Source organism: Hippoglossus stenolepis, chromosome 7 (assembly GCF_022539355.2).
Source record: "Hippoglossus stenolepis isolate QCI-W04-F060 chromosome 7, HSTE1.2, whole genome shotgun sequence".
In the NCBI taxonomy this organism is placed as follows: Eukaryota; Metazoa; Chordata; class Actinopteri; order Pleuronectiformes; family Pleuronectidae; genus Hippoglossus; species Hippoglossus stenolepis.
In genome coordinates this window covers 17,687,983-17,699,557 of record NC_061489.1, presented here as the reverse complement: position 1 = coordinate 17,699,557, position 11,575 = coordinate 17,687,983, and the positions used below count along the sequence as shown (strand labels likewise).

Genomic DNA, 11,575 nt, shown 5'->3' with positions numbered 1-11,575 from the left:
CCAGAAATGGCATCATAAAAGCACTTCATAACGTTCTGATTTTGTATAATACTGAATTAAAAGTTGTTTTATATATTTCATGTAATAATTATATCATGTTGAATTCAGTTAGCAGTTTATACAACAAACTACAATGTAGTCAAATTTAGCCACAACCGTTTGGACAATGAATTATTTCTTTAATCAATGCTTAAGAATAATTTGCAGGTTTTTGGGGTCGTCTGATAATAAATTAAATATATTTCAGTCTTGGACTTTTGACCAGACAAAACGAGACGTTTGAAGATGATACTTTGGACCTAAAAACTAGAAAGAAACATGAATAATTTCACTATTTTGTTGCATTTTGAGAAACCGTAAAAAAGGAATCAAAAGCTGCTGCCTTATTTAAAGATTTATTAATTTATAATACAAGCTTTTATGTAGACCACATTGCATTTTAGTTTTTACATTTATTCATACTGAGCTAAACTTCATAGCAGTGACATTGATTGACAAAAACACAAACCAAAGGACACTCAATGGAAGGAATCAAAAGGTTTCCAACTGTTTCTGAAGAAACCGCAGCCCATCAACACTCCCAGTGCACCACCTCTTTAAGACCACATGCCCTCGCTAGTCTTCAAACAGTATGCCACGTGCATCACACACCCTCAGACTCTCACTCACTCACACACACGCACGCACAAACTCACCCACACTAAAATTCAACAAATACCTATACACAAGATAAAAATTGATATATTTAAATTTCAATATTAATGATATTACTGAATTCCACAATAAAAGGCAAACAAGAAGTAAAGACAGCATCCAAATGAAAGGAGGTGAAACACCACCAAAAATTTCCTTTTTACTCTTACGCCTGAGTGGGAGAAATCTTTCCCCCTGCCTTGTTTTCAGTGTCCAGTAGAGGAGGGTCTCACACCGACCACACGCCTCCCTCCCGTCTCCACCCGTCTTCTTCCTTCTGCATTTACGTGGCCCACCGTGTCGGCTCCCTTCGCAAGGGGAACGCTGAAGGTCTAGTCAGTAAAAGTCACTGGCAAAAGTGCGAACACGACACCAGATGGCACACGAGCAAATCCTCAGCCTCCACTGAGGGGCCGCGCTGGGAGTCTGTTCCTGCTCCTCGTGGACCTGTACATCCCTCAGGTGTTTACGCTGCTAATGAAAGTCTTTTCTCCATTGGTCCGTTGCCAGGAACAAACAGGATGTGGGTGATGGCACAAACGCCACTGGTGCTGATACAGACCTAACGGTTTAGTTAATAAGAGGCGGAGACAGTCTATGAGGAGGATGGCACGTTTTCTACCACCTGGGGAACTGAGGTCTGTTCATCAAAAGAAGAAATGTCATGAGGGAGGAGAGGACGACACAATAAACACTTCGGAGTTAACAAACTGGTTAAGTGCAATGAGAGGGTTAACACCATCGAGTAAAGACCTGGGGAAACATCCATGTGACTAGTAGGGAAGGGTTAAAGCCCACACATCCTTTATAGCACGTCAGTGTCCATGAAGAGTGATGAGTTCCTGGGTCTTATTCACAACGTATGACAGCTCTTTAAAACTTGTCCAGCAGCAAAGGTATTGTTTTATGTCACGATCTTCAAATAAAAAGGAGAAACTACAGCAAAACTCTGCAGATAAAGTAAACGTTGTGGGGGGAGGGGGAACAGTGAATATATTGGCACAAAAAAAAGCCTCAGATTGGACAAGAGTTCAACCAAAGAGGGTAATGGCCCCCCCGACCAGACTTCCTGCGATTTACTCCAGGTCCACAGCTGATTGGATGACAGGTAGGAGAGAGCAGAGTGTACGCATGTTTATATGTGTGTGTTATGTTCGTCAGTTATATGTGAGGCCTGGGTAGAAGGGAGGGGGTCGTTCTCTGTTGCTTTACAAGAGGAGGCAGCAGTTGCTCTCTGTGGTTTTTTCTCTGTTCCTTTGACCTACAAGAGACAGGACAGCAGAGACGCAGTGTGAGACAAAAACATCCAGCTGAAACCAGAAGAAAACACAAACACAGACGCCTCACGTGAGACAAGGCTGACGACAGCGGCAGCAGCAATAAAGGGCTCGCTGCGTTGTGTTAATGAAAGGTCAAGAAAAAGGACCACTGACCATGAAAAACAGACCTGGGTGAGAAATAGAATATATAATGTAGAATTACAGCTGACACAGACGAGGAGCTCAAAAAGACTAAATGACGAGTTCTTCTCAGGGAAGCTTTCCCACCAAGACGATTATTAAAAGCCATTTTCAGACATGACCTCCGGAGGATGTCTGCAGAATTGGATCCGGATTTTCACATACGAACAACGCAGCAGGAGAGTCTCCGCTCCAGCTGGAGGTTCTCCGGAGTTCAGAGCAGGTCTAAAAGCAGCTTAAGTGACAGACTCTCAACAACAGAGGGTTCATCTTATGATCAGGGTTGTCTTTACTAAACATGATGTGTTGTTGTCTGAATCCTGATATTAGTGAATACTTATATACTCTCTAAATAAAAGAAAAGAAAGATAAATGAGACAAATACAAGATGCTCACCATGAGAGTTGGGCTCTGGAAGAGTCTCCCTGGCAACCAAGTGCATGACAGTCGTTCGGCCAGGTGGCAGTTTTAGAGCTTAAGACACAGAGATGATTCATCATTGTTTAGCTGCATTTTATTTAATTAATATATATATATACACACTGTATATATGGACCTATGGTGGCTAATCCTATGGGAATTATGTGATGAACCACAGAACCAGACCATCTGATTGGTGGTCCGTAAATCCCAGTTCTTATTGGCACAAGTGCAAACCAGGTACGGGAGCAGAGAGTCCATGAGGTCAAAGGTTTAACAGGATTAGAATAATCAAATCAGACTTGCTGTGTTTTGACTCAGCTGCTCATTTGTTAAACTGTGTTCACCTCAAGTTTATGAAGGACATCGGGTAAACGGAAAAAAAAACTCACCACAGATGCAGGAATTTTGTCATATCCTGCAACTTTGATACTGGATGAGGTCATTAATACTGTGTTTGAAGATAGGTTCTTTGAGTGCGAGTATTTACCTTCTATTATTTACCTAATATTTGTTTTCTAATTCTAAATTGATTGATTATATTATTATAAAGTTCTGCTGTTCTGCTGTACCTGTAGCTCTTTTATCTCCATTGCTCATCTTAAATATGATAAACCAGACATAACATCTGCCTCAGGAGTTGCTCATTGTAGGAACTGTTGGGTCTCTCTATAAATTTAGGGTCTTGACCTTTTTATGTTATGATTTGGCTCTTAAACTAAACTGAATGCCTTTCATTATAATTCAATCCTCATTTTGCCATGGATCTTTTGTGTGAAGCACTTGGTTACCTTGTTTAGATAAGTGCTATACAAATAAAGTTATTATTATTATTGTTTAAAACACCACACAACTAACCATTACAGATATTGTGGTTTTCATTACTTTTGTGTTTTCCTTTTGTTTACCAGAATTGATGGTCAGTACTAAGTGCTCTAAGTAGGGGTGGACATCTGCTGAGTGGAAACAGCACTGTAAATATGTTGTAAAGTAAAAATCTACAGAACTGAAAGTTTCAGTTTCAGTCTTGGAGATAGCAGTTTGACAAATAACCCTTCACACAAGGTTCACATACTGTAAATCTACAGCTTTCGGCCACATTGTATGACCTCAATGACTGGATGAAATCCCCTGTTACCTTGTGATTGATGATCCAACTGAACAACATGATGACTGACAAAACTCCACTTACAAGGTGGCTGAAAGCGCTACAAAATTTCCAGTAAGTGGAATTTGTGTGTACAATTAATTGTCACTCCACATGAGTGTTGGCCAGATTGATGTTTTGTGTCTTACCTCCCAGGGTAACGTTGCCATGAAGGAAGCGTCCCTGGAAGATGAGGCGCAGTATACTGGGGCTGCTCACCCTCTCCTCCTCCCATCCTGTCACAGAGCAGAGACACAAATGCATCACTACAGGTTCGGTCAAACTATGTTTCCGTTCAACAGAATATAGCTGAACTCAGATCTGAAACAGGGCGTAATGTCACGTTTCTCATGCTGGAAATAAATAAAAGATAATCAGAGATTGGAAACCATAAAGATCAACGCTGTGGTTTGTAGTCTGATGGTGTGAAAATGTAGTAAACAGGCAAAGAAACCAGCAAGAATAACTAATCTACAGTTAAAAAGAACAAACAAATCAACAGGTCTGCTCTGTGCAGTGGACATTGTCTCCTAATTAACTCATAGTGTAGCATCTCGTAGGAGCCAAAATACACAAACCCCAGTGTTTCAGCTAAACTAATATCTTAAATTATTTATATCTGGACTACTTAATAGTCTAGCTCTGCTGTGCACTGTCACATTACCTCAATACAATCATTACACATCACATTTAACATTTTAAATTTGTGTTATAATTAGCCTGTGTTCAATTTGACTATGAAAATAAACAGAGTATACAAGGTTTGTCCAAGGTGTGTCAGCAAAGTAATAACATCAATGAAATATGTGTAGTCTTCAGTGTATTAGGTACACCACGCTAAAACGAATGCAGTCTAATAAAACAGCTCGGCAACAAACCTTTATGAGGGATATTATCAGTGTCTGTTGAAACTGTGTTAGAGAGGTACTGATTCTACTGTGTGATTATTGTAGAGGATATTGTCAACAGTGCACTGAATTGCAGTATGATGTGCTGAAAGGTGTTCCTATTATTTTGTGCACCTCATTCAAATCACAGTGGGTAGACTAAACAACAGACATAGTAAACAAACTTCATGCCAAGAGGATTTACTGCCAGGTTGTTGTATGAAACTGAAAAGTGAGTGCTAACTGAAAAAACACAGCAAACTGAATCCTGTGAACACATACCTGCAGGCCAGTTGTCAAATACGTGTTTGGCGATGTCTGTGGCCGAGTCATTTGGGGAGAAAGTGAAGTCTTGCGTTTTGCCGCTGACCAGGATAAGGCGGAGGTGCACCTAGAACAACAAACAAAAGCAGCCTAATCTCAGTCCATAGAACAGCGGCGGCAACCAACACAAACACCAAACCTCCATTAGAATTCTTCTTAATTAGTGGTGGTGGAATCCCTCCACTTCCTCTAACCTCCTCAGACATGAGGTGACCTTCAGAAGGCTGTGAAGAGACAGGCATTCCAGTCTAATTAGATTTATCCACACCAGATCTCCACCCTTCGACTGGGCGACTTCATTCACTGAGGGCTTACACTGAAGTGAGCCCCTGTTGCCGGGGACGACAACAGATAAGGGTGGGGCTGAGGGGGGAGAACACTGGCCCTTTAGTTCCAGGGTGCTGCAAGCTCCTCTCCGGGCTGTCGGCCTAATGCGATAACCCCAGGTGTCCCAGACAGCTCTGGGCCATGTTATTAAATTTACATGGCCAGTGCGTAGCCCTTAGGGGGACTGTGCATGTGTGTGGGAGGGTCTTTAACAGTGGGGCTCCCTAGAAATGTTATCCTCTGGGCAACTACACACCAATCTGTTTAGATAGAAAATACATATATACTAAAAATGAAAAACGAGCTGCTTATCTAGATTTCCTGAAGGCGTAATTATTGTACCAACATCAGGAAATCCACGGGGGACACTTCATACTCCTACTACAAGATTTAAAATTCGTAAAATTATCAAACATTACACCTACTTCCAGCTTCGAAATTGAAAGGACTCCCTGATTTGTCTCATGTGGACTTTTCACCGAAAAAAGTGATATTTAGAAAACATCAAAATTCGATTTTGGAAAAGCTTGGAGGGAGTTTTCTGACATTGTACAGTCAAAGTAATTAGAGAAAATAGATGGAAGGTTATATGATGGGTAGATGACGGTTGCACAAACATTAGTTGCAGCCCTTTATTGTTGAAAACAATACACGTACAACCATTAATTATTTATAACATTACAGCATCAGGGCGAAACAATGTGTTCAGTTTCTTTGCATCGAAAAGAAACAACGGCCGAGGTTAAAATACAGACTTTCAGCTGTGAAGTGGGATTTTTACTTGATGCAAGATGCCTTATCAGGCCTTATCAAGCTTTATACTGCTGTTAACATTCTTTAAGGAGAGACACACATAAATGAGTAGCACACATGTACCTTATAAAATCATTTCAATGTGTGTCGTTACTGAACAGACGACGGCCGCTGTGCAATCACTGTGTTAAGTTCATCCTTTTTAGTGGAGCAGAAATCACAGTGAGAAGATTTGCAGTGTTATCACTTTGTTTACTATGTTCCTCCATCAAGGAGGTTATGTTTTCATTTGTGTTTGTTTGCAGGATTACACAAAAACAACCCAAACAGATTTCAATAGAATTTTGCAGAGGGATGGGGAATAACACAAGCATGAATCTATTAAAATTCCTTTCGGATCCGGATCAGGGAGCTGATCCAGGATTTTTTTCCCCACTTTGTTTAACATGGCAAAATAGGGTGATTTTCTAACTTTTCCTTGATTTCTCAGAGAATATTTTTTGGAATTTGGTACAGATCTAATTATAAGTACCAATCTGGTTAATTTAATTGTGGTTTCATGAGGAGACTGATGGGCCTTGGCAGAGGCATACACTCTCCTGAGTACCATTCTGGCTGTTATTGAAAGTGAGAAGGCTACTGAGAGTCTTCCTGTAGCTTCTCTATCAATTAACTTCACCAGCACCAAACATATAAAGGAAAACAAAAGCAGCCAGTCTCAGCCGTCACAGTACCCACACGATATGTCCATCCAGATGCGTAGTTGCCTTTCTGTGTATGTTAGCTACAACAGAATCTTGGAGGCCTTTAACGCAGAAGCAATAATGGGACTTCAAGGTGTGCACAGACAGCTGAATACACCGATCAACAACAGTAAAGGATTTGAGATCATGATATTATATTAACTTGTCCAGTTATTTCTCACTGTCTGTGTGGTCAGCTCGTTATCTGGGCTAAACCATCACTCTGAACTAAATTATTGATCAATTTATGACCTTATCCAACATGTATGCGACAAGTACTTTTCCTTGTTAATCCATTAATCCATCATCTCTAATCAATCAAGTTGCTGCTTTAAAAAATTACTTTAGGGGTCAAAGAAAAACATCCCATCAACTAAATCTGTCTAGTGGGACATCTCTATTCAAGAATTGCAGACGGAATACATTTTCTCCGACATGTGACCTTCTTAAACAGGTTGAAAATGAACTTTCTCTGGTTCACAAATCACGGAGGAGAGAACAAAGAGACTTAACCACGAGGTGTGATGGTCAGAGTGGGACGTCCTCACTCTCTGATCTGTTTACAAATACAATCCTCCCTTGGTGGTCCCTCTGCCCTCCCCTCCCCTTCCCCCCTTCTGAACTGAATAACCTCAATGTGGAGTTACACACCACGTCATCATTAACAAGCTTTGTCCCCATCCCTTTCATCCCCAGCAAAATAAAAACAAAGTCAAATCTGCCTGGTTGCTCATGGCAACGTCCTGTATCACAAATGTGCTCAAGGTTCTCCGATCCAACGCCAGACATTAAATTCTTTAAACATTGTTATGACTTTCTTTTTGAAGGGTTAACAGAGCTTTCAAAGGCTTATACATAATCGATGTTGGTCTGGTTTCCTAAAAACAACCCAGCACAAGCTAATACCTCAAGCTAGCTGCCAAGAGAGATGATCCAGTAAATCATCGCACTCTGCCTCGCTGTTAGCTGTTACCTGATGTAGGTGTCCCAGATATATTGTTTGATAATGTTGCCGTTTGTATATAATTTTTGGTTGTGTACTACAAATGCAAAGGTCTTTAGGCTTTGAGAATTATCAGCAGATTATTTTCTTGAAAATGTTATAAATTCAGGGAAAATATATATATATAAAACACCACCCATAGCATTTTCTAAGAACTCAAGGTGACATCTTCAAATAAGTTTTTTCATCTAATAAACACCCGCCAAACTCTAGAATGTGTTCATGTACTCATTCATATCTTCACATTGAAATATTGTAACCAGAAATTTTAATTTAGGACCAAAAAAATAATTATTGATTGTAAAATTTGTTGAAGAATAATTGCAGATACATTTTCTTAAAATGAAAGCAATATATTTCCTTTGTTGGACAATTGATGAAATAAAAACACCAAAAGTTCCGTTGGTGACAGCTTCACGAATGGAAAACATTTTTTATTAAGTGAATATTCACAGGTTATAGATTCAGCTGCCAAGTACAGTGAGCAGGATTTCGCAGCTTTTCTTTATTTCGGATGCGACTCTAAATGTATACTGTCCATTCCTATGGTTGTGTGGGTCAAGGTGGGGTGGAGGGGCGACTTAGTCGGAGGGTACAATCAATTGGCGTCTAAACCTTGAAAGGAAAGTAGGGCAACGTTTTAACAGAGATTAGACAGATGGTGTTCACAGGAACAGCAGTCCCAGTCCCAGCTAAGTGTTTGTGGGCATTGGCTAATCCATGATCGCCCCCAACCCCCAGACCCTGAATCATTTCAATTTGGGGGGGAATCGTTTACGAAAATGTAATCAGCATAATGACACAAGTGATATAAGTATGTGGGGTGGTGTGGCAGACTCCGTGGGTGTGTGTTGACATTAGAAAAACAATCTTGAGAAAGGTGGGCAGAGCCTCACTCACCATATCGAGATCCCTCTGGGTGGTCATGGCTCAGGCAGGAGGAAGGACGTGGATCGCAGAGGACAGGACCGGTTGTGGCTCAGCTGCGGGAGACGGGGCCAGAGCCCTGACACAAACAACAGAAACACTGTGAGTCTGCCTCCACAGCCTGGCACCGCAGCGGCACCGCACATCACCGCAGACCCAGCGACCCGACACTTCCCCGCCGCCAACACCTCCCCGGACGCAGCGTTATCACCCAATCACCCGAACCCGCGTCGAGCTGAAGCGCCTGACAGCAAATAAATGGTCTCACCTCTATAAATAAAAAAATAAAACCGAGCGTAGCAGCTCGAGTCTCTGCAGGTTGACAACTAACGTTAAGCTAATGAGGCTAGCGGGCTAACGCAGCTCATATTAGCTTAACTCAACCACCGCTGCTAATTAGCTTGGTAACAGCGATAAAATAGGTGTGTTTAGAGACATCTGAGGATAATACATCTCCCCGGGAAACACCACCTAGATCCGGGGTTGGTGCGGACAGATGTCGAAAATAAGCTGCGGCTAATAGGGAAGGCTAACGTTAGCATTAGCCACTGTGTTAGCTTATGGCAATTCTGCCCGTCGCTGGCTCGCTGGCTGAATAAATGTGACGTTTGTCTCTTCGACCTCACCTGCATCGGATCAGTACGATGGAATGTTGCATCCAGTTGAGTTGACGAATCCGCGGGGAGCGATTTTCGTGGGGAAAATATCGAGTGCAGCCGGATATCGTTGACAGTTGGTATCGGTGGCTAATGGACGGGAAGACGCCGGATGTCAGCTGGTTGTAAACACAGACTACGACCGCAAACCCCTCTGGGAGTTGGAGTCCAGAACGAATCAGAAACCCCTGCGACAACATGGCTGATATTTAAAAACATAAACTTTTCTGTTTCATTAAATTCTACTTCCATTATAAAAGATGAGTAATTATTTATTTGTATGTGTTTAGACAGTTTGGATGCTGCAGAGGCTCAGTGGTAGAAAGTAACTGTGCATATTTACTCAAGCACTGTACTTAAGTACAATTGTGAAATACTTCTACTTGACTTTAATATTTCTGTTTAATATTATGCTACTTTATAGTCATACAGCACAAAAAATAAAGAGAAATAATGTACTTTTTACTCCACTACTTTTGTCTGGCAGGCCTAGTTACTTTTCAGATGAGGATTTAAAGGTCCAGTGTGTAAGATTTAGGTGAAAGGGATCTATTGGCAGAAATTGAATATAAAATAATCCTAGTGGTGTTTCATCTAAATTGTACGAATTGTTGTTTTCTTTACCCTAGAATGGGCCCTTTATATTTAAATACTTTATATTTACATCGGCAGCAGGTCCTCTCTACCGAGGCCGCAATGTTTTTACAGTAGCCCAAATTGGACAAACTAAACACCTTTTGAGTTTTTATGACAACTGAAGGTTACCACCGGTTCCCTTTCATGTTTGGAAGAGGAGGGTGAGGTGAGGGGTGTTCAGCTGCAACATGCAACTGCACCACAACAGCTGTCACTAAATTCTACACACTGAACCTTTAATGTGAGGTATTCTTGTAAAATACAATATATTGTTGAAGATTAAACAAGTAGTCCCCAACCATTTCAGCTTGTGCCCCAGATGTCTGTGAGTTTCTTGCAGTTTCACTGGGAAATGATTTCCCATGTAATCCAATAGTTTACAGTTGACATTTTAAGGCCCGATTGATAAAACCCAAAATCTTCACCAAGAAAACAGTGGTAGCAGACGTTAGACCCGTCAGATTTCTCTTGTGTTCCCTTGGGAGGGCTCAAACCATAGGTTGGGAACCACCGGACTAAATTACCAAACTGTAGCTATATAAAGTAAACGTTAAATGCTGCTCACACATTCATGCATCTTCATTAATAATCTAATATCTTGTATAAAAACAATATATCACCGACAGAGGCCCCTTTTCTGCAGAAAGAGTGCTTTCACTCTTGATATTTGATTCATATTTTGCCCAGAATACTTCTTTACTTTTACTGAGGTAATGGTACTTATACATACACACAGTGGGGTCCATATATGTTTACAGATTTTTGGCAGACAAAACATCCAAAAGGTTCAATACACTTGGATCTTTCAAGCATCAAGGCTGAATAATCCTGCTTGACGAGGTTATCAAATGTAGGCCTGTATTGCACAGCCTGTGGCAGTGGACCAAGTGGGTAAAACAGGAGGATAGGATGAGGTAAGAATAGACTGAGATCTCACCGGTGACTTTTTCCTGACTCCATTAAAAGAAGCTGCGGGCCCAAGGCTTTTCAGCTGCTTCAAGCTTGTTGTTATCATCTTTCTAAAACAATTTGTTCTGTCTAAGCAGCTAAATTATAATTGATTTTCAAACAACCCCATCTTAAATATACAGCATGTATTTCTTTAACATAAAATTAAACAGATCTCAGTGTTTCCCTGTTCAACCTGAGCCTAAGAAAACGTAATTTTCATCAAGTCAGGCCCAGATCACCTGAGCTCATGTATCAGTACAATGATCCAGCCGTAGGGACATGGGTGTAAAAGCCCAGCATTGAAACCATAGAGGAGACCACCGCAACCAAATATCACAGATCTGTGGTGGGTCCTGACTAGTTCCTGCATGGTTACCTGCCCTCTGGTTCCTGATGTTAATCCCACACCCTGAGTTATAACGTTAGTCATAACAGCACAAAAGAGAATTCTGGGGCCACACCTGGCTGTCAGACGGCTGGAGCCACCACAGTGTTTTAAACAGGAAGCCAACCACTTCTGATAATGACTCAGATAATGAGTAACAGTGCAGGAATTAACTTTGGAGATTTAAAATTTATGAGCTCCATAAAAGCACATTTCAGAAATGGTTAATAACATATGATTATATAATTGTGCACACACTGTAA

General features: G+C 41.1%; 1 protein-coding gene across 2 annotated transcripts; it reads right to left on the bottom strand.

The window, feature by feature from the left end:
* Positions 1–381: 381 nt before the first annotated feature.
* On the bottom strand, positions 382–9,473 carry ubl3b (ubiquitin-like 3b). 2 transcript variants are annotated; one of them, XM_035161417.2, is made up of 6 exons: positions 9,311–9,473; positions 8,658–8,763; positions 4,890–4,998; positions 3,870–3,956; positions 2,550–2,627; positions 382–1,954 (listed from the first exon to the last, which is right to left on the bottom strand). In XM_035161417.2, exons 2-6 carry the CDS (start codon positions 8,682–8,684, stop codon positions 1,902–1,904), a joined length of 354 nt encoding a protein of 117 aa, XP_035017308.1. In that variant the 5' UTR covers positions 8,685–8,763; positions 9,311–9,473; the 3' UTR covers positions 382–1,901. The 2 variants fall into 2 exon arrangements, with proteins under 2 accessions (XP_035017308.1, XP_035017307.1); XM_035161416.2 differs by lacking the exons at positions 8,658–8,763; positions 9,311–9,473 and adding an exon at positions 5,126–6,597.
* Between the last annotated feature and the right edge of the window lie 2,102 nt (positions 9,474–11,575).